This window comes from Cavia porcellus, unplaced genomic scaffold, assembly GCF_034190915.1.
Source record: "Cavia porcellus strain 051 isolate PalLab524CR breed Dunkin Hartley unplaced genomic scaffold, mCavPor4.1 scaffold_31, whole genome shotgun sequence".
Classification (NCBI taxonomy): domain Eukaryota; kingdom Metazoa; phylum Chordata; class Mammalia; order Rodentia; family Caviidae; genus Cavia; species Cavia porcellus.
Genome location: NW_026947514.1, coordinates 7,682,814 through 7,710,570, shown reverse-complemented (window position 1 = coordinate 7,710,570; position 27,757 = coordinate 7,682,814). Strand labels below are relative to the sequence as shown.

Here is a 27,757-nt window from a genome sequence, read left to right as displayed (position 1 = left end):
AAAGTCGGGTTTAGAGAGATTTATAGTATTTTCCTTTTTTATTTTGAAACTTTTAATTCTTTAGTACTGTTTTCTAGCAACAAAAATTGTTTGATTTTGTTTTGTATTGTAAATATTAACTGATGACGTGACCTTCTGAGTCCTTTGTAAATTCTGAGAAAGAACTTCCTTCAGTTATTCCTCCTGGTCTTGAGTTTATGATCTTCCTGACTTAGCCTCGAAAGTAGCTAGAAGATAATAGGCATTTTCTTAACTCTGTTAGGGAGCAAGCATTTTTAAGGGCATTTTTCCTTAGGTGTTTAAGAACTTAGGGTAGACAGCCAGGGCTTGTTATCTTTTGTGTGTGTGTGTGAAAGCAGAGTATTGCCTTTTTGAGTTTTTTCTCAGGTACTACTCGAATCCATTGATTTTTGTGGTGTCTTCCCCCCCGCCCCCCCAGCAGTGTCTTGCTGTCTGGTTCTTGAACTCACAGGGATCCTCTTGCCAAAGCCTCGGCGTACTGGAATGACGTATGCTGGCTCCCAGCCTGTAATTCTTGATATACAGCGGTTCTTTCCACTGGTTTTCATAAGATAAGAAAAATTGTCTGGTTAACAAAATGAATGCTCTCCCTTTTCCACTTTGTGTGAACTTTAGGTAGCCCAGCCTTAGATGCAGCAAGTTGATTAGAAAATGAGGTAACGGACTTAGGCTTTTAAGGTTTGATTTTTTTTTTCTGTTTTTTTTGTTGTTGTTGTTGTTGTTGTTGTTGTTTCTGTCTTTTATAGAGAGAATGTTTCCCCTAGCTGGTTAGTTTTAAATTTTATTATGAAGTTTTCTGATGTTGGCTCTAATAATACATTGGGACCAGATAATTCTTTTTCAAGTGCTTGTTCATGTGTTGTAGTGTGCTAAGCAGCATCTCGTCTGTCTTGTTAGGTATAGGTCCCCTTTACTTCTCTCCACGAGTTGTGATAACCAAGAATTTCTCTAGTTAGATGGCACTAGGGGAAAGAATTACCTTTGGGTGAGAACTACTGATTTAATATATAGATAGGAAACTTCCAAAGTTTGAGTTTGACATTAAGCTGGGGGGCTTGAGTTGGGCATGTTTGAGTATATTTCCTGAGAGATCAAGAAGGAGAATTGCTAGTTCAAGCCTAGCCTGAGCAACCTAGGGAGACCCCATCTCAAAAGACAGCCACACAAGAACAGCAACAAAAAAGCTAACAAATGGATGGCTGGATTGTTTGCCATCTAACACTTGATACTCTGAGGTCTTTAAGCAAAAATTTTACAATCCAGTTTTTTTTTTTTCTTCCGCCCATCCAGCACTTGAGGTAGGCTGAGCCAGGAGGATCTCAAGCCAAGGGCTAAAAGGTGAATTCAAGGTTACCTTGACTACATAATAAGACTCTGCTTCAAAGAGAAATTTTTTTCTATAACCTGAATTAAGAAATTTTATTTTCTGATTATAATAACCATAATAGTATAAACACAGTCTCTAGAAGTGTACTACAATAATATCTGGTCCATATGTGATTAAGTTAGGATTAAAATGAAACATTTATGTTTTTAACATGTTCAGGAAGGGGATGTAGTTCATATTTTACTGCCATATAATTTGAACACACATCAGTAGGTAGTGCATGCTTGACTGCCCATCCAGTGACTTGTTCATGGATGGATGAAAGTGATTAGATTTCTTTGTGCCACCATTGGTACAGGCCACCTGGTGGGACAGTCATGCGTATACCACCAGTGTTGGTGCTGGTGGGAACGTGTTAATTACACTAGCCACATCTCAAGCGGTCAGCAGTGATGGATAAGTGGCTGCTGTACGGGACATTGGAAGTATATAGAAAGCATATATCCTTCCAGGAAGTTCTTATTGCAGAGTGTTTGTCCATGGAATGTATGTGTTTTAATTGCCATTATCATTAGTTCATTGTTGTTCTTTACTTTTTGTGAATCTAACTGTGCACATAGCTTGCTGTCTTATTTTAAATAACCAGGCCAGCATTGCAAATATTTATAAATACCTAAATATAAGAAAGCAGAGGCCTTGTTTCTTAAAAACGTAAACAGTTTTTTGGGGTGATGGTTAAAGATGCCGTTTTCAACAAGAGGCCCTGAATCTTGTAAGCTTGAAGACATTAATTGGTTTTGTTTTATGTTTCAGATTTGGGCAACACTTTTTAAAGCAGAATGAATGTTGCCCTTCTTGGTTCTAGGAAGTCTTTTGGAATATGAAATAACACTTGATTAGTGCCATTTAAATTTTTCTCGAGTAGGGAACAGGGGGATTATCTTGTATATATTATGCTACCAAATGCTTTAGTACAATAAGGAACTAGAAAATCAAAGGACTTGCCACTCATTACATTGTTTTATATTGGAACAGATGTGTACAGACAGAGCCATTGAACATACAGAGTAGTAGTTTTACTGTAATGACAGAGCTAGGAAGACACTTGCTGATTTTTGACTTTTTCTTTTTTTTTTTTTTTTTTTTTTGAGACAGAACCTTGCTAGATAGTTCAGGCTGGCCTTAAATCACTATGCAGACAAGGCTGGCCTCCTAGTAATACTCCTGTCTCTGCCTCCCAAGTGCTGGAATTACAAATGGGCACCACTGTGCCTGGCAAGACGTTTTTAAGTGCTTTGCGTTTTCTGTCTTCCTGATGCTTCCGAGGGAAAAGCCACAATAAATCTGGTTCTTTTTAAAATCATTCCACCAAAGTGTTTCAGAAATCTGAAAAACTATTATTTAGCAATACTGACTTAGAGGTCATTTTTGAGATGGGAAAGTTACACTCTAATATGCTGTGGAATGTTAGGTATTATCATTGAATACCTTTAAATGTTCAGAGTATCTTTTTTTATTAGAATCTAATATTCATGATTTATTTTATGTAGGATCTTTGTCATGAATAGAAGCCCTGATTTTAACATTGCTTCTGTAGTAACGTTTGATCTACGTTTGTGGTTTTCAGAAATATAGCAAATTCTAAAATAGTGTGTGTCTTGACCAAAGAATACTGTTAGAGGTTGGAAATTGCTTGAATTTCAAATTAGATTGGTCAATAAAGGACTATTTTGTGTTTTTGGTAAGCCTTTATGTTTGAATATGCTCTATAAAAGTTTGCACCATCACCTTATTTGAGTTTTTTGGTCGAGATTGAATCTTGCTGTGTTCCCCAGGCTAACCCTGAATTGCTGAGCTTAGGGGATCCTCTTTCCATTTCCAAGTTGCTGAGATTACATGTGGGGACCACCTCACCTGACTTGGTTTGGTTTTACAGTGTGAGCCAGGTGTGGTGGTGTACACCTATGATCCCAGTACATGGGAGGTGGGGCAGGATGATGACTAAGTTGAGGCCAGCCTGGGCTACATGGTGAATTAAAAGCCACCCTGGACTGAGTGTCTCAAAAAAGCAAAACCAGACAAAGACTAAACATTTCAAGTATCATATTTGAAATTTTCCTTTGGTTCTTCTGACTTTTTATTTGGTTTGTTTTAACAGAATCTTCCTCAATCTGTAATTGAAAATGTTGGAGGAAAAATTTTTACATTTGGATCTTACAGATTAGGAGTGCATACAAAAGGTACATAATTTGTTTTTCTTGAAAAAAATGCATTTTTATTTAAGGATTGTATGGATTACAATGACATTCATTTTCTTATGAATCATATAGAAAGTTATGTTTGCATGGAAGATAAGTACTTCAAGGAGTCTTAAGAAAATACAAAATTATGTCTTCTTCCATGTGGCATCCAATGAGTACTAAAATTAAGAAAAATTCAGCTCCTTTGGTTGGCCTTGACTGATCCTATTAGAAATCGGTATGCGTGTTAGAATCAACCCTAAAAGTACAGGAAACTACTCTGAGCATGACAAGATGTAAAGGATATCCATACTGGTATGAATCAGTAACAGCTCTCAAATACTACAATGCAGTCAAAGATAAGTTTTTATAAAAATAGGTGATAGTATGTTTAACTATAATAAGCCAGTGTTGTCGACAAATCTATTGAAAATAACAAGAGAAAACATAGTAGCTATGGAAGATCATTTATATTATAGTTTTATAAGTCCTATCCATTGCATGATTATCTAGGAAATTGTTTCGTTGTCTTGTTATGACTTGGTTTTCCCTATAATACAGAGAGGATAGGAACAAATACTCTGAGAAAGAAACCTGAAAAACCCGAGGCTTATTTTGTAGCATTATAATATAAATTCTAGCAATCTATTGCTTGCTGATTAAAATGACTCTGGACTGGTTTCTTCAGCTCAACTTCAGCATATGCAGAGATGGGGACGGCTATCACAAAGAGAATGAGAGATGCGATGGTAGTTGGTATTGTCTTCCCTAATTTGGAACTTGAGGACCTAAAAAGACTCCATCATCCTGTAATGATTTGATTAGTTCTATAATATGCAATAAGTATAGAAAGTGGGTGAAGTTAGGGACAACTATTTGTAAGAAGCTAGAGACAGTTAGATAAGGTAGATCTCCAGTGGACTTGCTTTGAAATCTGTATTTCTTTAAATTGTTTTTTTATTTTTTTTTAAAATGTTCTGTTCTGTTTTGATATGGTTAACCTTATCCTCTTAGAGATGTAAAACAAATAGGTGGGACTGATAATCATATTACAGAGCTTTTGTTCGGCCATAGAGCAGAATAGTTTGTAGGGTCATTTTTTTTTGAATGTCATTCTATATACTTTAATTCTATAACCTGAACAGCCATTTCGAAGATGACAATTTGTAACTTATCAACTTGCAATTTCTTACCTTTTGTTTGTCTGTAATTTAGAATTATTTCTACCCTTTTTTTTTAATTTCCATGTATTTTTTTTTCGTTTCCTTTTCTTTAAATAAAAAAAAAAAATAGAAAAAAAAAAAAAAAAAAAAGAAAAATTCAGCTCCTAGAAGTTAGCCCCACTATCTGATTAGTAGCCACATGGCAGCTGTTAGCTATTACACTGGAAATTGTAGATGTGTAGAACATTTTCCATTGCAAAGTTCTTTTGGACCTTGCTGTTCTTTATGAGTCATTTTGCGTTACCTTACATACATTTATTATAGACATTATAAAACGTAGCTTAGCAAAACAAAAAAACCAGTGTGTATCTGCCCACTGTTAATCAGTATTTCATCAGCCTTGATTATTTTCTCTATATACAAAAATAAACAAAGGTTTTCATGATAAACATTTATTAAACTTTTTTAAAGTAGATGTAAGTTCTTAATTTTCAATGTTTTATTTCTCCCAGTACTTTTATTCTTGCACAGCAAGTAGTCTGATAAAGAGGTAAACAGTTTCTCTTTACTATCTATTGGCAGAACCAGTAGATGGAGCTCTATCAGTATGAAGCTGTATTTCTTAATCCTCAACGTCTGAGCTGCCTTTTTAAAAACAAAACAAAACAAAAAATGTGTCGGTATAGTTTTCTTTTATGTTCTGCTATCCTTTCCTGTTCCATCTTTTTATTCTGTTACAATAATAGCACATTTGTTTTTGATATGTTTTGTGTTATTCAGATAGCTGCATAGATAGACAAAACTTTCTCCCCTTTGTGAATTCACGAAATAGCCTTTAGAACAATGTCTCAACACCTCGTGTGTTTTCCCTTTTTTGTTAATTTCTTTTCTTACTTTGATAGTACAAAGCCTCCTGATGTTAAACTAGCCCTTTACCACTGAATTCGGCATTGTAGCATCTCATATTTTAGAAAAATGACGTTGTTGACCTGACATTTTTTATGATCTCAATAATGGATTTTAACTTTCCTTTTTGGTACAATGGCATATAAACACCAATAACATAATATATAGAGAAAAATCAATTTTGTTTGTTTAACTAACATGTCTCTAATGACAGGAAGACATGGGGCGCATACTTAATTCCTTCTTCATCATGAAAGTCCTGAATCAGTTTTTTTGGACTCAGGGTTTACTTGGGGTCCCTGTAAATACAGGATGTATCCAGGAAAAGCATGCTCAGTCAGTTAGAACCATGTTTTTCAGCTCTATTGACTGGTAATTTTTACTCAAAGTTGATACATTTGGAGCTTGCCAGTATAATGTTAGATGTATTTATAACATTAAATACTGCCATTAGATGCAAAATAATTTTCTTGTAGTACTAATTAGTGGTTGATGGGATTATTATTTTTTAGGTGCCGATATTGATGCATTATGTGTTGCACCAAGACATGTTGATCGAAGTGACTTTTTCACCTCATTCTATGATAAATTGAAATTACAGGAAGAAGTAAAAGACTTAAGAGTATGTAAATGTTTGGGGTGAGAGGGGAGGAGTTATGAAGATTTGCTTAGTTAAGAGAATTTTATAATATAGCCATCATTTATTAAGGTGTTGCAATTGCCAGGCCATTCAAGGCATTTAACATGTGTTTGCATTGTATTCTTACAGTGAGCCTAAAGTCATAAATCTGTAAACTTTTTATAGATTAAGAAATAAAGGCAAAGAGAATAAATACTAGCCTGGCGTGGTGGCTCACGCCTGTAATCCCAACACGCAGGAAGCTGAAGCAGGAGGAGGAGGATCCTTGTTAGTTTGAGACCAGCCTAGGCTACAAAGTGAGTTTAAGGCCAGCTTGAACTGCATAGAGAGGCCCTATCTCAAAAAGACCAAAAAAAAAAAAAAAAAAAAAAGGCATAAATACTAAGTAATTTGCCCACAATTCCATATTTGTTGAATGGCAGAAGTCAAAGACCCTGGAGCAAGAAGGTGAAAGGTAGATGCTGAAAATTTGTGTTGTATCAGGTATTATGCTAGATTATGTTTAAGCAATTTTAGGAATCATATTTATTTTAAAGTACTTAAAAGTAGTGTAGGACAGGGCTGGGGATTTAGCTCAGTGGCATAAAGCCTGCCTTGCAAGCAAATAGTTGTGGGTTCGATCCCTGGTACCGATTTAAAAAAAAAAAAAAAAAGTAGTATAGGCCAAAGTGAAATTTTAGAAACTAAACTTGTTCACTTTTCTTAAAGGCTGTTGAAGAGGCATTTGTACCAGTCATCAAACTCTGTTTTGATGGGATAGAGGTAAGATGTGATTCAGATGGATAGTTCTTGCTGAGAGGTGTCAAGTTTGATTAGTGTAAATTAAAAATTTAGTTTGAAACTAAAATGAATTGGTTGGTATTGCTAACAAGATTTTTAAAAATGCAAATCACTACTTAATTCTATCTAGTACTTACCACGTTTAGTTTTCTTAAATGCCAAGTGAAATCGGAAGCTCACAAAGGCAGCAAAAGAGGTACAAACCGTTCTGTGTGTTAAAGTATTTTCTCATAGAGCAGTGATGGCGAGCCTTTCCAGATGTCAGTGATGGAAGTAGCCTGCTGTGGTATGTGTGCCATGGGTTTGCTAATAGAGAGGTTCCCAGTAGAGCTCAGATTGTTGAGCTTTCAACATAAAAGAGAAAGAAACGGGAATAAGCTGATAGTGGAACAGCTTTATTTCTGGTGAGCATGATGGTGTTGGAAAGTTCTTCACAGGGGGCTGGGGATTTAGCTCAGTGGCACAAGCACCTGCCTTGCAAGCAGGCGGTCGTGAGTTCGATCCCCAGTACCGATTTAAAAAAAAAAAAAAAAAAAAAATTTTAGGGGCTGGGGGTTTAGCTCAGCGGTATAAGCACCTGCCTTGCAAGCAGGCAGTCGTGAGTTCGATCCCCAGTACCGATAAAAATGGGAAAAAAAAAAAAAAGAAAAAAGAAAGTTCTTAACAGTAATGGTAGAAATTACCAAGTTTTAGTGGAAAGCTCTTTATTTCCCCCAAAAAAGTAGTTTTTAGAATTACTACATAAAAAGGTGAAGTACCATCTGTGAAAAGTTGAAGTATTGCCTTCATAAGTACGTGCAAAATAAGAAATTTGTAAAGGAGTGTCAAGTTCATTTAGTTTTGATTTACTGTCCATGTTTAAATAAACAGTGCCGGGTGTGGTGGTGCACACCTATAATCCCAGTCTTTGGGAGGCTGAGATAGGAGGGACCCTTGCAAGTTTGAGGCCAGTCTGGGCTACATAGTGAGTTCAAGGCCAGCCCAAATGACATAGTGAGACCCTGTCTCAAAAAAACAGAAAAATCTGAAAAAAACAAACAGAAAACAGTCTGTGGATCCAGGCTTGGCGACACAAGTTTGTAATTCCTGCACTTGACAGAAAGGATCATGAAGTGGGGGCTCCTAAGCTGTAGAGCAAGTGGAAGGTTGACTTGGGCAACAGAGAGAAATCTTGTATCAAAATTAAAAAGTCTGTAATGTGAATTATAAAGTGATGTTCCATTTTTACTAAAAAGAGAATTACATAGGAGGAGGAATATTTTGTTGGAGATGCACATTAACTTTTTAAGGTTTGCTTGGTAGATGCAAGAATCCAGTGATGTTTTAAACTATTTTATGTGCTAGTTTTACATACTATGCAAAAATTACTACTTTAGGAAGTGTCTTTGTATTTTTGCATTTCAGCTTTTTGAGACATAATTTCATTGTAACCTTTCAGTGTTGTCTCTCATTTGTTTTTGAGTTAGCTTGATGTTATGAGCATGAAGTCTGTTTCTTTCATAAGTAGGAAAGGTACTGATTTTGAAATCTATTTGAGTATAAAATTTATACTACATGAATAATTAATTTGTAACAGTAATTTTTCTTTCGTATTGTGTGTGTTTGTGATACTTCACAATAAGCTCTTTAAAATAACTGCTTTTAAAAACTGATCTTATAAAAGATTTGTTTATAAAAACATTTAGTGTTGGGAAAGCCTAACCTTTGGAATAGTTATCAGATATGTGTGATTTCTTTGTTCTTTCATGAAAGAAAAATATTTGCTGGTTGAATTTTCTAAGCCATTGACATTAGACATAATGGTTGTTGTTTGTGTGGTGATGCATGCCTATAATTCTAGCATTTGGGGTGGAAGAAAGAGAATTGTGAGTTCAAGGACAGCCTGGGCTACATAGCAAGACCCAGTCTCACAAACAAACAAAAAAAACCTGGTTATTTCTGCTGGATGTTTCTCTACTTTTAATGTTTTACTTTTGTTTTCTTTTAATTTAAAATTAAATAAGCCATACTGTAATAGAGACATGTAAGTTTCATATATAAGGAGCTCCTTATTTTACCAAAAGGTGTTTTTGAGCTAACTATGAAGATAGCTTCATTATATTTAGTCATTCTTTATTATGCAATTACCTTAAAACTTGTAAGTGATGAAGTGGAGAGTTAATTTTAAATATGCATTTAGCCACCTTTATGATTAAAATAGCAAGTTGTTGTATGAACAAGTTCTAGTTCATATTACCATGCTTTAACATCTGATTTAAATACCTGTGATATGAATTAATATACCATAGACTTTGAAGGATGTTGTCATGTTCATAATTACTGAAAAGATACTGACTTTAAGCAGACATTTTAAAATAGAAGTGCCTTTAAAATGGTTTGACAGATAAGGAATTTTAAGTTTTGTTTTTGTTTTAGATTGATATTTTGTTTGCAAGATTAGCACTGCAGACTATTCCAGAAGATTTGGATCTACGAGATGACAGTCTGCTTAAAAATTTAGATATAAGATGCATAAGAAGTCTTAATGGTATGTAAAAAAAACGCCTAATTCCTTTTGCATAATTGGAGCTCGTATCTAATATTAAGTAGTAGTTTTTAGCTCCATTTTTGCATGAAGCTTTGTATAGCCATTTTCTAAATCCATACTGAGTCATATAAAAAGTATTGCATTAGTTTTATTGCAGGTCTCATGGTTTTATTCATTAATATATTTATTCTTTTTTTGTTTGTTTGTTTTTGTTTTTGGGGTTTTTTGGGTACCCCCTTACTAGGCAAGCCCTTGAGCCTCTGAGCTAAATCCCCGGCCTTGTTCTGTTGTTAATGATACTTGGACGCTCAAAAAGACTGAAGTTGTAGTCTTGCTAGTGATGTAGGTTTTACTCTGTAGCCCTAATTAATCTTAATCCTGATATCCCTTTGTAATTCTGTCAGTTTTGAGGTTTAATAAGAGGGCTATTTTTGAACTACTTTATATTAGCATAGCTTGTTACCGTTCTATTAGACAACAGTTCTTGGAAAGTTAAGTGCATTGAATCCTTATTATAGAAAAAATTTTGTGACTGTCCTGGGGATTGAACTCTACCATTGATCTATGTTTCCATTCCTTTTTATTTTGAGACAAGCTCTCCCTAAGTTGTCCAGGCTGGCCTTGAACTTGTCCTCCTGTCTCAACTTTCTGCTTTGCTGGGGTTGCAGATGTTTTCCACTGCACCTGACAGTTTTCATTATGAGTTGCAAGTTTGAGATGAGGCAGATTTCACTTCATTTCTTTTGGTGTAGGCTTGTGGGAGGAAATCAGTGCTTTAGGGGTTTTTTTTCCTCTTTAATGTTAATTTCTATCAAATAAGTTGTTTAATATGACATCAGTCTCAGAAGATTTGAAAGATATTTTATCATTAAACTTTGATGATTTAATTTTGTTTTTTTACTCCTATTAATCAGGTTGCAGGGTAACCGATGAAATTTTACATCTAGTACCAAACATTGACAACTTCAGGTTAACTCTGAGAGCTATCAAACTGTGGGCCAAACGTGAGTTCAGAATTTGTTGGCTAGCTTATTAAAAATGTTTAAACTTTTATCCAACACTAACTTCTCTTTTTGCTTTTCCCTTATCAACAGGCCACAACATCTATTCCAATATATTAGGTTTCCTCGGTGGTGTTTCCTGGGCTATGCTAGTAGCAAGAACTTGCCAGCTTTATCCAAATGCAATAGCATCAACTCTTGTACATAAATTTTTCTTGGTATTTTCTAAATGGTATGTGTTTAGATTATATTAAAATAAAATTTTATTGTAGACACCGAAGTTTAGTCTTATTTCTGACATTTCTGCAGCTGGCTTCAGATTCAAATCATAGTTCATGGATTAGCTGTTTTAGGTAACTTTGGGAGATCACATTGTATATAAAATGGCAAACTGTTACTTTTTCAAGGCTTTCAGGATAGTAAGGCAGATTCTATTTGTGCCTACTTGTATAAACCTGCCCTCCATATAAACTCCTGAGTTTAGTTGGAATTCGCTCGTTTTTTGATAGGTTGGAGCATCACTTTGGATAAACTTAACACACATCACTTTCACTTTTCAAATACTTTTTAAAGCGATAGGCCATTGATATTTTTATAATTTTTTTTTTGTTTCAGCCAAGACAATTCATTTATCTTTAGTAAAATACTAAAGATGTCAGTTTTATAAAAAAAAACTTTAAAAGAGTGAATCAATATAAAGTAATTGGAAAAAATGTAGTTCTTAACTGAGATTATTCACTAACCCTGAAGACTTTTTTTGTGTTACTAAAGTTCCTTTATCTCAAGATGTCTACATTTGTCAGTCCTGATTTCCTTTAAAGAAGATTGTTGCCATTTCATAGTAGTTGCTTTGCCCCTCTACAGTGCTGATCCTTGATTTTTTAAATCCCATTTATCTTAGAGATTTAAATATTTCTTCTTGATTTCTGCCTACTCATAACCCTCCTGTCTGCAAAAAGAATTACGCTAGTAATTTTATAAAAATTAGAGACCAATTAGAATTTCAAACTGGCATACTTTCTGATGTACATCCTGCTATTTTGCAACTTGATAGCACATTTTGATCATGTATTAGAAGTGTTATCAGATTATACAGCATCTTTCCCTGAAGGCTACACCTATATAAACTTGTTTTCAGGACGCTAACTTTGATATGGAAGGAGACAAATGTTTTCATTTGTTTTCTCTTCCTTAAAAAGACTGAGATAGCTAATTTATAGGTTGCTTCCCATATACTGTATTCATAACCACAGCTTACTACATTATTCCTTACTACCATCTTTAAGTTGTGAAATAGAAAAATTGGGCCAAGGGGTTTAGCTCAGTGGCATAAGCGCTTGTTCAGGAAGCATGAGTTTGTGAGTTCAATCCTGGTACCAAAGGGAAAAAAAAGTTTCTAAACTGTTTAACTTTTGTAATTATATCCTTTTGAGAGTAATGAGAAGTAATTTTTATGCTCATTTTTCTTTGACTGAAACTACTATAAAGATAGGATTTTTGTCTTTGAAAAGGATTTATCTTATTCAAGGTTGAGATGAGCACGTTGTTTTCGACTGGTGCGTCTTATATTTAAATAATGCTTTATTAGGTGTTTGGAGAGGTAGATATGTATGACTCAGTTTGAGAATGCTCCCAAATGGTCTGATTTCATAGAAAACAAATAGTTGTAACAACAACAGGGAGACATAAAAGGGTATTATATACCATAATGAATGAAGAAGGATCACATTCACAAATGCTGTATGTTTAACGAAATACTTTTAGATGGTAATGTCCAGTAGTCTTATCAAGTGCTACAATCTTTTTGAACAGGGAATGGCCAAATCCAGTGCTATTGAAACAGCCTGAAGAATGCAATCTTAATTTGCCTGTATGGGACCCAAGGGTTAGTGTATTATTTTTTCCCCTACAAATTCACATTGTGCGATAACAAGTAAAAGTCACCTGCATAAACTCCAGAGAGACTTCCCAGCTTTTTGCAAAGTATGAGTGGACATATCTGTATGACACTTTGTTTCAGATAACCTCATCTATAATTGTCCTCTGATGTGAGAAGCCTAATGATGTACCCTGTAAACCACATTTAATTGTAAATAGTTTTTAATATAAATTTTACTAACATTTTAAATCTATATAGAACTACCTTGTAAATCAAAGTTGTGTGGGCGTTTGTGCTTTAAAAAAATAAAAGGATACTAAAAATCCCTGTATTTTTTCATTTGATCTAAATACTTTGTTAAATTCGGATGTGGTAGGAAAGCTGTTGCTTAATGGTTTGCACGTAGTAGATAACGTCTAAGCAGTATCATTCTAGTCACCATGTATAGTTGTAAATATTGGTTTAAATATTTTAGATTACAAAAACATGGTTGGGCTAAAGAAGAACTTCTGTTTGTTTCTTGGGAAGTTACGACATTTGCTGCTTGCACATTTTAAATGTTAACATGAATTTTACTAGATTTTAGTTTTTATTTTGTTTTTTTAGCGACAGCATCTTACTCTGTGATTCGGACTTGAACTCACTGTACTAGACCCAGGCTGGCCTCGAACTCAAGGCAGTCCTGCCTCAGCCTCCCAAGTGCTGGGATTATAGATGTGCTCCCATGCCCAGCTTTATTGGTTAAAAAAACAAATTGGGTTAGAATATGATTTATGAATTTGCATTTTTCTAAATTAATTTGCTATCGTATTTTGCAGCATCAAACTTAAATTGTTTAATTATATTAGACTGTATACTTCCAAGTTTGAATTTTGGAGGATGTGAGTTCATAGTTTCCTTGGTGGGAAATGTTGCTTACCACCAGCATACAGATTAACAGCCACCTTTTAAAATGCTGTCAGTGTAGACAAAGTAGTTTCACTGTGTGTCAGTAAGATTAACCTTGTAATGTAAGGATGCATTAAAAACTAGTTTCCATTTTGTTTTATACAGAATAACTTGAAGTAGTACATTTCTTTATAATTGTGTGAGCAGTAAAAATGTTCTGTTGAGCAAAGAAAGGCTAAATACCAGTAGATTCCCAAGTAGTTTTTTAGGTTTGTTTTTGGCTTTTGTTTTGTTTTGCTTAGAAGACACATTTTTTTGTAGTAAGGTTACTAAAATAATCATGCCAAAATGATTACAACAAACCACTAGTTTATACCAAGTCTCTGATTGTATAATCTCTCCTTTCATGATTTTTCTTTCTCAACTCCAGCTATGAATGATAAAAATTTAATCAGGGTTCAGTTTAACAAGGGGTAAAAAGTCCAAGTATCTGTTGCATTGTACTTGAAGAAACTGATTGGCTGTTGTTGTATGTAGGTAAACCCCAGTGATAGGTACCATCTTATGCCTATAATTACACCAGCATACCCACAACAGAACTCCACGTACAATGTGTCCGTTTCTACACGGATGGTCATGGTTGAGGAGTTTAAACAAGGTAAGTGTTTCTCCTTATGCTCTCCTTCATACCTGAAGGTTACGTGCCATTGTAGACTCAGTAGTCAGCTGTGCACTTCAATGAAGAACACGTTCACTGAAGTGGAGTTTGGTGTTAATTTTTGATTACAGTAAATATTTAAGAATGATTTCCTTTGGGTGATTTAGTTATGATTGTATATGTGAAGATTAACCAACAGTTAAAATCATGTCTAGCTGGGCCTTAAAGGGCTGGCTTAGTGCTGTTTTGCTGCTGTATAAAATTATAAACAGTATTAACATTTTGTCTCCACTGGATGATGTGAAGAACTCTTAGTAGGCTTATACTCCTGGGAAAGAACTTTGAGCAGATTTGGAGAAAATATCCTTTATTCCAGAAGAAGCTTCTGAACTTTCTTGAACCTCTTGGGGTTTTGTTTGTTTTGAAATTTAAAACCATAGTTCTTACCAGCTGGCCTTTCAGAGAAATAATCAGAATAGGATTATTTCATGATAGTAAATAGACAAGGAAGTAGAAAAAAATCTTTCAGTGCTACCTTTAAATTTAGAAGTTTGATATCCTTTCCTTTTGTCCAAAGAGGCTTTTTATAGGGTGATGCTTTTAATGCCTTTAAGCCATAGCATCTAGCTTGTTTTTAGAAAGGAGATACAAAGTACATATATGGGAAATTTGTCTTTCTTTGATAACAGTGCTTGAGATTTGAGGAATTCGTTCTGTGAGATTGGGATTGGCATTTCAAAGTAATGATGATTTACAAGAAATCTGGCTCTCAAAAATGCTCCAGCTTTTTTGAAAAAAATTATACTATGTTAGAATATACTCTAAAGACATAAACTAAAATGCTTGTCATTTAATTTTAGGATTGTACCTGAATGCATGTGGTATATTTATTTAAAATTTTAGATTGTTAGACTGAAGAATACAAACATTTTAATATGTTTTTAATTTAGGTCTTGCTATCACAGATGAAATTTTGCTGAGTAAGGCAGAGTGGTCCAAACTTTTTGAAGCTCCAAACTTCTTTCAAAAGTACAAGTATGTATTTTAAGGCATGTTGGTCAGACATGTTGCTCTTTGCACTAATGGTTTAATTATAAATGGTATGTGTTCTTGCTAGAGTGATATAGTTTTGGATTTTCCTTCTGACAAAGGAAACTGTATTTTCTTGTTGGAATCATGTGTGGCTCTTACTGCTTTGCTACCTTATCTAAATGAGCTACTACATTTGTAGCAGTATCAATTCTGTAGGATTGAGTCAGTCATATACAATATTCTGTCTTACCTTGGCAAACGAGTGAATTGCAAAGATCTGTGATTAGGTTTTCTGTTAAGAAACTTAAGTATTTTCATGTGGTTCTGGAAACTTGTTTATCCTTAATAGCTATTGCACACACACATAGCGAATAAAATGAGTTAAGTGTTTTCAAAACTAAAATTACTGGCCTACCATTTTCCTCCAGTGTCAAGCTCCTTCAAAAACCTATACAAACTATTTTCCTGGGATTTAAATGAATTGATTTATTAGTGCTTTTAATACAATGAGTTAATGCCTTAGGTGAAAAGCCTCATTAATTATATTGGTTTAATGAGAAATGTAAGTTACACTTTTATTTAAGAAAAAAAAAAAAAAGAAAACCAAAACCACACACTTAAACTTTTATTTGACGTGGGCTAAAAATTTGCCAAAAGTCTCACTGAAAATTTTTTAATGCTTAAAAACTTTCTTGACTATCTGATGGTACAATGGATTGTGTTTCGTAATAATCTAAGCAGGATTATTTTATGCTATTTCCCCAATTAAAAAAAGAATGGTGATCTTCCTGGTGTCTCTGTGTTTTGTTTTTGTTACCTTTTGCATAAAAAAGCAATAATTGAGCCAGCTTAATTCTGGGAGTACTGTCTTAAAATATAAATAGCATAACATAGAATGCTCTTGTTACTCCTTAAATTGTGCTTTCCATTTGACATAATGTTTTGGTTTTTATTTTAACTAAAATTTGAGGGAAGTTTTTGAGTGTTTAATAAACATACTAATAGTTTTAAGAGACATAATTACATATAAAGAGAAGGATAAAGAAAGATCTTGTAGAAAAATAGCATCTTTATCTGAGAATTAAAAACATTCAGCCAAACAGGGTGACTCACACCTGTAGTCTCAGCACTCGGGAGGCTGAGCCAGGAGGACTGCAGCAAGTTTGACCAGCCAGGCCAGTATAGCTAGACGTTATTTTAAAAAAACAAAAGGGATTCTTTTTGTTTTTTTTTTTTTTTTTTTTTTTTTTTTGGTTTTTTTGTTTTGTTTTGTTTTGTATGATTAAGAGGGTCTTGAAAGTATGTGCTTACATAAATGGATTCCTTCATTTTGTGAAAGATTATCTTGGAAAATGACATTTCCAGTGTCATTTGAATGAATGGACATTCAAACTTTGTTTGTGCGCTGCTCCCCAGTTGCTTGGGCTTGAACTCCAGGCCTGCGTACTGAACTGCATTCCCAGGCCTTTATTTTATCCTAGGGTCTCACTCAGGGTGGATCTCAAACTTGGAATCCCTTTGCCCATGCCCTAGTCTCCCTTTTTTAGGTGTCTGGCATATTCCTGGCTTAGGTCCTCCCTTAATTTAAAACTTAATATTTTTTTAAACAGTTTTTTAAAACTATACCTTACTTTTTGCCAAATAGTACCACTCAATCTTGACAAAAAGATTATGTATGAATAGTAGCCTTAACGTTAGTGAAACAGTCATCTTTTTAGGTTATTGAAAGTGACAACGTATAAGGAAGTAGACTTGAGGAGGATTCAAGTTTAAAATGTGGAACTAATATTTGAAGACGTGACAGTATGTTAGTTTTGTCTATACTTAGTTCTATTTATATTTTTAACTCCAGAAATACCTCCTTTTAAGGTACAGTGACTATCATTTAATATTAGACTTTTGGAGGTACTCATGTAATTGAATTTTTAAAAAATGTTTCTTTAATATTTAATATGCTAATGATTGACTATATCCTGAATTGGAATTTTTTTCCCTTGATTGAAAGTTGGTTAAACATTTTTTGGAGCGTATCTTTGAAATATCATTTGGTATATGCAGAATTTTCAATTTGAAATACACTTCGCATTCTTGGAAAAGCCAACAAATTTTATTCCACAAAAAAATATTCTCTCCAGCCTGCCTGGATAGAATTTTACAGTTTAAAAAAAAATGTTTCCCATAGTTCTTTAACATAATTTAACTTGACAAATTACTAACAGTAAGGTACATCCTTGACATTAGTAGTCATGCATTGTCATTTCAGGCCTTACATTTCATTAGGAAAGAAGAAAGTTACTAGCAAAGCCAAAATGTCTTCGGTATACAAGATTAATTTATAATTTTAATGAGGTACATATAATTTAGCCTTAACATTTTTTAAACATACAAAATGTTTAATTGTACTTATTAGTTCTGAATTGTGTAAAAGAAAATTGCAAGGATTTTTAAGAATTTCAGTGTTAACATCTGAGTTACAGTCTACACAGGTCAAATACTGAGATAAAACAGCCAGAAAATCTACTTCGAGAATGCTGTTTTGAAAACAATTACTAGGTAATACAACAAATCAACAGAAGTATTATAATCAGATTTTATCTGTGTAAAATACATTTTGATAGCTTTTATTGGAAATTATAGGATAACAAATTTGAAGAGAGGGAGGGTTATTGCAATTATAGTGACTTTAGTGTGTTATGCAGGTATTTAAGACTACTGATTGCTTTGGCATTTGTGAAATAGATGATCACGTTTTGGTACAGAAACGAGTTTACAAAGTGCTTTTACTTTATTGTAAAGACCTTGGGAATTGAATAGTAATTTTGTTCTTAAAAGTTAAAAAACCAGTTTATAGAAAAAAGAAATTGCGGTTTTAGTGTTAATTTTTGGGGGTGAGTTTTTATTTTTCTAATTATTCTTGAAAAATATTTTCAGCTTATATTCTAAAGCTAAATTACTGTACTTACCATCAATTACAGTTTGCATAAATGTGAATGAGTAAAAAATGTCCTCATAAATGTTATTGAATCTTTCACTTACATGTAGATATATGAATTTGTATGTAAGTATTGTATAGAGAAGAAACTCCCACATGCATTTGAATACCAATCAAGGTAAAAAACTTCATACTGAGAAGCTTTAAACTTTGAATTATCATCAAAGGTTGTGTGTTTTGTCTCACTTCAAATGAGTGTATATTTCGAGTATTCCGGTTTATTTTGTCTTTATAAATAGAGACCATTCTCTTGTATCATTTAAGCTTTTGTTGAAGACTGGTGTTGATTAAGAATATTCAGTATAACAGTGTTGTAAAGAATGATTTAGAAATTGGAAGTTTAGGGGCTGGGGATTTAGCTCAGCAGCGTAAGCACCTGCCTTGCAAGCAGGTGGTCGTGAGTTCGATCCCCGGTACTGATAAAAATGAAAAAGACAAAAAAAGAAATTGGAAGTTTATTCTTATACTAGGTAATCCCAGACAACTTTGTAAGATTGTGTGGGCATGCAAGGTTCTTATACTGTTGTCTGTTAAAAGTTCTTACACACATAAGTGAGCTCTTCCTCAATCTCTTTTTCCTTTTCAAGAAAATTCAGTCCTAAGGCACATTCTTTTTAATAGCCCAAGAAGTTAGCAAATTCCAACTAGGAGTTTTGTTTCAATTTATGGCTCTGGGTGTGGGTTTCTTTATACACATTGCGTGAGCTTTAGTTTTACATGACCTGGTTTGTTCTTGTTTTCACATATACATGTACACATGTCTGTTTCATTTTTGTCTATATGTATATATATACACTTCTTTCTGTATATTTGCCTTGTTAATTTGTAAATAATGTTACTTGAACTTTCAAGTGTTTTTGCCTATAAGACCAGTACTATTATCCCATTACAGATGATGTACACAAGTCTTTGGATTAATCTAGGGTTACAAAGAATTGGAGCTAGTTTTTCCTATTTTGTGAGCACAATTTAAACAATAGTTGAATTGTTTTCAGGAAGCATGATTTTAAAATGCTTTTGTTAGACTTTTGTTTACCTTTTGTAAAAAGTCTTTAAAATATATTATTTCTTCAGAACTATGGCAGTTTTTTTCTGGCTCTAGTAAGACTTATATTTGGGTAGAAACCATACTTTTAAGATGTGAGAAAGCATCAGAAAGCTTTTGGACCTTTAGGAGAATAAGGGATTTTGGCCATATTGTCTCTTTTCTAGCTATATCCATGTTACTGGAAATGTTGTCATCTTGCGAGTTGAAATAAAGATTCTGCTGTGAAATTTAGCTTCCAGAACTTATTGGATAATGTGGAAGGTTTATTTTACTGAATTTTATTAGTCTGAAAAAGATAGACTTCTGTGTCAGGTATAGTAGATTTAAATTGACCTAAAGATAACATGCTTCTTCATGGTGGTGTTTTCTGAAGAAAAAATTTACTAATTTGAATGAGATTGAAGTCTGAATAGAAATCACATGTGTTTTGCTTGCCTTCAGGATTAATGGTGTTTTTTTCTTGTCACAGAAACTTACCTAGTTACTTTGGGGGCTGATCATGGGGGCTGATTTTGCCGTTTAATTTTGTGACCATTTCATGTTCATTTAAATGCCTAATACATTTGATGTTGTTAGTCATTTTTAATATTATGTGTGTGGGGCCAAGCCCTGGTGTTTTGTTTCCATTGAAACATGTTTGTTGAACAATACTTCCTTCAGTTAGTGGCTCTTTAAGTGGTAGAGAGCTCTCTACTAGAGTGACTAGGCACAACTTATTCTTGACTTCAGCTGCTGTTTTAATAATTATTCATAAAAATCGTTTTTTTCCCCCAGAAAATTTAAAGCAACATAATTTATTCTTTCACAGTTCTGGAATCAGGTTTTTCCAGAAATATTAAACTTAACCAGTCATTAGAAATTTAAGGAATTTCAGTACATGATTTTGTGTGCATATTGAGATTGCAGCCTTACTAAACTGATGTTTGACCTATAGTTGTAATGAATCATGATATTATGGTTTTGATATCCAACATAAAGCACATAAATAAAATAAATAGCATGTTGTCTTTATCTTCAAAGGCATTATATTGTACTTCTAGCAAGTGCGCCAACAGAAAAACAACGCCTGGAATGGTGAGTAGTAGCTTAGATTTTACAGAAAAAGTAAACTTCCAAAGAAAAAGTAAACTTCCAAATGAGTTGGATAGACACAGTAGGAAATGGAAGCCCTTACCACACAAAGTTTGGTTTGATTTGTTCATAAATACAATGTTACTACTGATGATGGAAGTCTAGGAAAGGAGGGAATCCATATACCTCTTTATTTTTTGGTTTTTAAAGAGCTGTGTACTTTTCTTTCAAAGTACTTTGTTTTTAGCTTGCTAATTTTTCTTTTTTTTTTTTTTTTTTTTTTTTTTGACCATACTCATAAGTGAAAGTTTGTGGGATTATCTTTTGTAACCTTGATTTGGATGAAATGTGCTTTCCTCAATTAAGCCTTTTTTGGTAGAGTACAATGCTTTTGAGTTCATTGGGGTTGGGGTAGTTAGTTCATCCAGTTGAACCGCCTTACTATATGTTTTCAGTTAGGTGTAATCTTCATATTTTTTACATAAACATTTGATTTTTGAGTAGACTCAACCAAAACTTTCATTAATAGTAAGTGACATTTGTTCAGGGTGGGCTTGGTGGAATCAAAAATCCGAATCCTGGTTGGAAGCTTGGAGAAGAATGAATTTATTACATTGGCTCATGTGAATCCCCAGTCATTCCCAGCACCCAAGGAAAATCCTGACAAGTAAGCAGCCTTCTGATGAATCTCATTTTCCCACCCTTCTTTCAGCTTCATCCGTAGATGCTTACAGGCAGTTTTTATAAATAGTATCACTGTTCTGTTGAGTATACATAGCTCAAAGCAAATTTAAGTTTTATAACTTAGTTTTTGTCCTCATCAGAAAAAAATGAGACTTTCTTGAAAATTCAGCGTTGAAATAAATTTTTTTCTCTAAAAATAGTTTCTAATGAGGTGCCATTAACTAGAGTTCACATTCTGCAGATGTGCTGTGGTACTGTTTTTAGTACTTAACATTTCTTTTTCTCCTGTTCTGTACAATGTACCTGTTATACCAAATATCAGACTGCTTTTTTATTAATTGGAATATATTTTGACTTCACCTTGCAAATGTCTGATTTGTGGTGATTATTCCTAAGAGAGGAAAGAAAAAATATACTTAAGAGTGTTGTATAGGTCAGTTGCTAGTTTTTTTGTTGCTGTTAATAATTTGATACTTTACCTGTACTCTCTTGCATTTGGAGAAGTAGAGTATTAGTAATAAAGTTATAAAAGGTAAATATCAAAGAAAGATTGACAAATTCAAGTTGTAGAATATTCTGGTTATTTGAACTGTTTTTAGCTTTTGATTACTGCAGTCTTAATTATTAAAATACCTGATGTTTTAATCAGTAGATTCACTATTAAGTATTCAGAAGTAGCTGAATCACCAACTGGTTCTATTGCTATGTTGGTCAAATTTATTTGACTTTCCAAATTAACTTTTAAAAGTTTAATGAATAAGTTCTAGTTAAATTTTTATATTTTAGAAGTAAACTTTCAAACTTTCCTGAAGAGTATCTATCTTTTCCCCTCATTAGATTTAACATAACTTCTCTTTGATTCTGGTGCCCTTGGTACTTGAGAATCATTAAAAACATGTATATATAATAAGAATATCCTTGTTCTGGTAGTCTGATTGTTTATATGGTAAAAGAAATGTAGGAAAGAGATTTAAAGTAAAACTTTGAGCTTTGATTGTGTCTGGGCTTAGAGCTTAATTCATTCATATATTTATATTATAGAGTTTTCCATATAGCCCAGGTTGTCAGTCCATTAGTAACTGTGTCATGAATCTGATATAATGTTCTTCTTTGCAGGGAAGAATTTCGTACAATGTGGGTGATTGGGTTAGTGTTTAAAAAAACAGAAAATTCTGAAAATCTAAGTGTTGATCTCACCTATGATATTCAGTCTTTCACAGATACAGGTATGTCTCTACTCAGATAATCAAAATATTTAGGTCCTTGCAATTTGAATTTGTCTTGATGTTTAAATAACTAGTTATAAAAAATATAAATATTAATGTTACTTGAGAATGTTGGACAGTAGTCATAAAATAATCTTGATGGTTTTGGATTGGTTACTAGTTCAATTAAAAATATGTGATACATAAATGTCTTCTCTATTGTGATAGTCTTTTTAAAAAGTTAAGTGGGACCACTTTAAAATTTGGCCATTCTTCTGTATGAAACTAAAAATGATCTGATTGTCTTAGCATTGTCTGTAAGACTGTATTTCTGGCGGTCATTGTCATCCTGAACCTTAGAAATTGATCAAGCTGAACTTGTACTAGCTTGAAAAAATTTTTCTCGTAATATGAAATACAGATTCAAGTGTTAATTCATAAGTGAGATACAGGGTGATTATGTCTACATTTCAGACTGTCTTGTTGGAGACAAAGGTTTATGTTTTAACTAAAGGCTGAATGGAGAATATGGTTGAGAGAGCAGAAGGCCATTCCATAGCTGTGTAGCTTCTCAAGACACCAGTGAATGTGCACAGGGCTAACTGTCTTTGTGAAGGACTACATGCTGTTCTCTGAAATACTCCTCCAGTGTAAAAAATTTTACTAAATGGAATTTTCTGTTGTCCAATATGAGTTTTCTATTATAAGCATGGATATTTAATATTAAATTTTTACCTGTTAAAGAAAAAAATCCTGGAGATAATGGGTTTTTAAAAAAGCTAGATAGGTTGGATGTGACATGCATGGGACCCTAGCTATTTGGGAGTCTGAGGCAGGAGAATTGCAAGTTTAATGCCAGCCTGAATAAGCTATCAACAAAAGGGCTTGGGTTGTAGCTGAATTGTAAAGTGCTTACCTGGCAGGTATGCGTCCATAGGTTTGATCCACAGTATTGAACAAGAGGGAAGAAAGGAAAAAAAATAGAAATACACTATAATGTAAAGGAGAAATAAAAGTAAAAGAATGCCTACCCTTATCTGCAGTTCCACTTCCCACGGTTTTCATTTATTCAGCATCAGCTACTGTCTGTAAATACTACAGAAGTAATTCACAGATTTATAATTGTGTGCTGTGCAGAGGAACATGGTGAAACTGTGTTGTAAATGCTGCCATTCTAGTGTAGCCTTAGGGGTTATCAGATGGTGTCATGTTGCTATTCTTGGACTCCTATGTCCCTTACATTTAGGCCTAACACTGTGCCTAAATGCCCGAGTTATCCTCATCTCATCACGTCTACATCGTGTCATCTTACATCATTACACACCTCAACAAGGGTGAGCACCATACAGTGTGGTACTGGAAAAGACCACACTCATCTGTCAAGAATATACTGTTAACAGTTTTTTTTAAATATTAGTTACTGTCAGTGTTTTACTGTTTCTGCTTTATGATTTTAATTTCATCATAGGTCTGTAAGTATAGGAAGAACCATAGTAGATAGAGGGTTTAGTAAGTTAGTGGTTTCAGGCATCGTTTGGGGGTGGGGTGGGGGTGGGCTATACTGCCTCCAGATAAGAACTGTCACCTGGATTTCACCTGTCGCTCAGGGACAGTGACTGTGGAAGAAGTCTAGTGTTTGCACATTTATGTAGGACCACTAACAGTGCTGCTTATGAATTCTTGCTGGGGTTGGTGTTATTTGTAGTGATTCTGATAACCATCAACAGCATTGCCATTAGTAACATGGTAGAACTTAGATTTAAAAATGTTTCATGTTTAGCATAATACAATGCACATAGATATTAATAGAATTATGAAAAGCATTCTTATATGAAAAAACATGTATTTCATAACAATTAGAAGCTAACAATAGTTCATACTCTGTGTTTCATAATCTTAAAAAAAATGTCCATAACGTTTTACTATACTTCATGGACAAAAAGAACTCACTGTCAAAAAAAGATAAAAGGACAAAACTGGCTCTTCAGTGAACTAAGAGGAACTAATAATGTAAATAAAATAGCATGTATAGTAACACTTTTTGAAGCAGTGGAATAATTTGGGGAACTTCTCCCTATCTTGTTTATCTTCTATTTTCCTTCTTTTTCTCCATGTGTATATATTTCACTTTCTCATACAAGAGAAACTATGTGATATATAAGCTTGCATGTCTTATTTCACTTTACGTTATCAGGTTGCATCCATTTGCCTGTTAATGCCTCATATTTATCTTTCTTTATGGCAGAATAATACTCTTTGTCTATAAATACATTTTCCTTATTCATTTGTTCATGGACACAAGCACTGTTTCTGTAATAAAGCTGTTATAATTTGTGTTGCTATGAACATGCGTATGCACGGATCCCTATAATATGACGACTTTTAACTCTATTGGGAAGATAATCTAGAAAGAAAATAGCTGGGTCAAATGGAATTTTTGGTTTCTGGAGGAACCTCCGCACTCTTTTTCTGTTCTTTATTTGGTGCTGAGCAGTGTATTCAGGACCTCATGCTTGCCTAGGTATGTACTCTACCCCTCTGCTGTACTCTGCAGCTAATGGTCTGATTTTGATGCATAGTCTTTGTATTTGTGACAGCCTTAGATTGAAATACTTTGGGTTTTATGTAAAATTAGTCTTGGTTCAAAGACTTGCCAAGTAAATTTTCATCAGTAGAAAAGGTAGTAAAGCATAGTGCGGTTCTTTGTGTGAAACAGTCCACATTTTAAGGTTATAACTTGCTTGACAACACAAACAAATTGCCATAGATTTTTAAGATGCCCTCTGTTAGATGATAGTATTCCTTCTTGTAAGTGCCACTGAAGTGTTTGCTCTAAAGTAAAAATTTCTGATTTATGAACAAACAAGCTATAGACAGATATTGAATTAGAATATTTTTTTTGTACACTGCATCCAGGTTAAGCTGTCTGTTCAAGATTGAAAGATTTTCAAGAATCTTTTAAGTATTTGGGGAAAGATTCATTCAGTTTTTTATCTTGAGACATTTTAATGGAATTCTTCATATGGTTTTTTTAATAAAATGAATTTTACATTTCATCCCCAATCTTTCCATCTACTTTTTGAATTGTTCAGGTGTTAACATTAGAAACCTTAGAGATTAAGAAGTGTTTCACCTCATTTTTCAGACTCCATTGAGATTCTTTCTTATTAATGTCATGTCTAGTGCTAGTTAAAACCATTTTTATTGTTCTATTGGATTATTTTCCTAGCCATAGCTTTTCCTTCCTGATCTCATCTATGTACATTCTTACCCAGCCTCCCAATGCTACTTTTAAGCCAAATCATGTATTGTCTGCTTTAAAGCTTTAATGGCTGCTCTTCCTACTCAGAATAAAAGTCCACATCTTGGCTTCTAGCTGGCCTGACCTCATTCTTCCCTCATTGACTCTATTACTAAAAGTTCATAATTTCCAGATGAGTGTGGCCAGAAAGGTAGTAAAGTTACAATCAGGATACCTAGCAGGACCTGAAGTAGCACTTGGTTTCACAAACTTTTTGTTAGGAACATTTGAATTCACCGAAGCAAAAATTAAAGGCTAGTAGCCACAAATAGTTGAGATTGAAGGGTTTGTTTTGGGTGTTTTAATTCCAGTCTTAAGGAAAAACTTCTGTGTTGGAAGCTTTAGAAGAAGGATGATGGACGTCTACTTTTCTTCTATCTTTTTTTTCTATTTTCCTCTTTTTGTTCTTCAGTTGTTCCAGGCATGTATTCCTGTTTAGGCTATATGGTTCTTGATGTTTGCTTTCCCTGAAATGCTATTCCTGTAGGTACTTCACTTTCTCCTATGCATTTAATCCTTCAGTCAGATGTTAACTCAGCATCTAACGTGAACTTCCTGTCTTATTCGCTATTCAATTTTTCTCTGTAGCACTTAATGTTACCTGACATGCAATGTATTTCTTTTAATTTTTGTTCATTGTATATTTACTAGAATATAGACTGAAACTTTTGGTGTCTTTTATTCTGTTTTGTTTTTTGAGACAAGGTCTCACTATATAGCCCAGGCTGGCCTCAAACTCACAGCTGTCCTGCCTTAGCCTCCTGAGTGGTGGGGTTACAGACATTGGTCCCCCTCCCCCTTATTCACTGTTACATCTTCAGTTTCTACCTTATGGATACAGTCTAGTTTAGATGCCGAATCAGTATTTTTTGTATGAATGATTTTTCCCATTTTGGGGCCCTAGAACCTATAAATAGTTGGATTTATTTGTAGCATACGTAAGTAAGGCATTTATTTGAACCTTTGACTTTTTTTATAGGAAGTGTGTCATCACTTTAAATTTTATCTTGCAGATTCTTACAGAGAGGTATCTTTAGGTAGAGTGAATTCGATTCAATGCACATGTTAACATAGAGTAAAAATTATACTGGTAGCGTGAAGGGATATGGATTTTTTAAATCCTTTTCCTGTAATTCCGATATTTCTTAAAGTGTTAGTCTTTAACTCCCTTAAGAGTTACATGAAGAGTTACTGTATTGGAAGATATAAGTATATTTTGTGCTTTTATTCATTATTATGTACATGTTATGATAAATTAAAATTTGTTCAGACTATGAATTATATCAGGTTAGGGACATGTCTTGAGCTGAGAATTCTGTAAATGTGTAGTATGATGGGAATAAGGATCCCTACTTGCAGTACCCCCATTTCCTCAGTGAATTTAAACTTGCCTTTATTAAAATGTTTCTATTTCTTGTAACAATGTCTAATTGTATAGTTTATAGGCAAGCAATAAACAGCAAGATGTTTGAGGTGGATATGAAAATTGCTGCAATGCATGTAAAAAGAAAGCAACTCCATCAACTACTACCTAATCATGTGCTTCAGAAAAAGAAAAAGGTAAATTTAGAGAGTACTTACAACAGCATTACTAACATGTTTTATGCATCTATCCTATCAGTATTTCAGAATTTAGGTTAATGGATCACCCGACATAGATGGTAGCATTTAAAACCCAGTTTCATGAGGGCAATTTTATTAGGCACAAACTAGTTCTAGTCAGTTTTCTTTTTATTTTTTACATTTTCTGCTATTTGTTATTTTGAGATGGGTCCCTCTATGTAGTGCAGGCTGGCCTTGACCCACTCGGTAGCCCACACTGCCCTGGAACCTCAGGGTGGTCCTCCCACCATTAGCCTCCTGAGTGCTGAGGTACAGGTGTGTGTCACTGCGCCTGGCCTCCTGTCAGTTTATGTGGATACATTTGTCTCAAACGTCAGTACACGGTCATGTTTCCTATTCTTATTTTGTGTACACCCGATCCTTTATTATTTTTAAATTTTTATTAGTACACGTTTGTTAATACATAATGGTTTCATTGATTGTTTGGGGGGTGGCTTTTATTCTTAGCCATTTAAAAGCCCACATGAATGTCTGAATTCCTCTGATTCGTTTTTTTTTCTTTTGTTTTTTAGACAAGGTCTTAGCTACATAGTTCACTGTGTAACCCAGGCTGGGCTCAAACTCTCGGCAGACCCCTGCCTCTGCCTTTGAGTGCTAGAATTACAGCCTCCTGTCCTTTAAAAAGTAAATAAAGTTAAATTAGTCAGGTTATATCTCACCAAGTACATTGCATGTTTAAAAAATGATATTGCCATTTTTGGTAATTGTAGGAAAATATATTATTTAAAAGTTAATTATTTAAAATTGAAAAGTTATTGATTATAAAGGACA

At 33.9% G+C, this 27,757-nt stretch overlaps 1 protein-coding gene across 5 annotated transcripts in view; it reads left to right on the top strand.

Annotated features, from left to right (window-relative positions):
- Papola (poly(A) polymerase alpha) overlaps positions 1 to 27,757 on the top strand; it is a 64,857-nt gene that overhangs the window by 20,257 nt on the left and 16,843 nt on the right. For all 5 annotated transcript variants that reach the window (XM_063241176.1, XM_063241179.1, XM_063241175.1 and 2 more), the window contains 13 exons: positions 3,507 to 3,588; positions 6,170 to 6,279; positions 7,006 to 7,059; positions 9,493 to 9,604; positions 10,519 to 10,608; positions 10,699 to 10,837; positions 12,418 to 12,490; positions 13,910 to 14,030; positions 14,981 to 15,065; positions 20,123 to 20,176; positions 20,721 to 20,840; positions 21,974 to 22,083; positions 26,802 to 26,923. In XM_063241176.1, the coding sequence (XP_063097246.1) occupies positions 3,507 to 3,588; positions 6,170 to 6,279; positions 7,006 to 7,059; positions 9,493 to 9,604; positions 10,519 to 10,608; positions 10,699 to 10,837; positions 12,418 to 12,490; positions 13,910 to 14,030; positions 14,981 to 15,065; positions 20,123 to 20,176; positions 20,721 to 20,840; positions 21,974 to 22,083; positions 26,802 to 26,923 (1,272 nt within the window). The remainder of the gene's footprint in view (positions 1 to 3,506; positions 3,589 to 6,169; positions 6,280 to 7,005; positions 7,060 to 9,492; positions 9,605 to 10,518; positions 10,609 to 10,698; positions 10,838 to 12,417; positions 12,491 to 13,909; positions 14,031 to 14,980; positions 15,066 to 20,122; positions 20,177 to 20,720; positions 20,841 to 21,973; positions 22,084 to 26,801; positions 26,924 to 27,757) is intronic.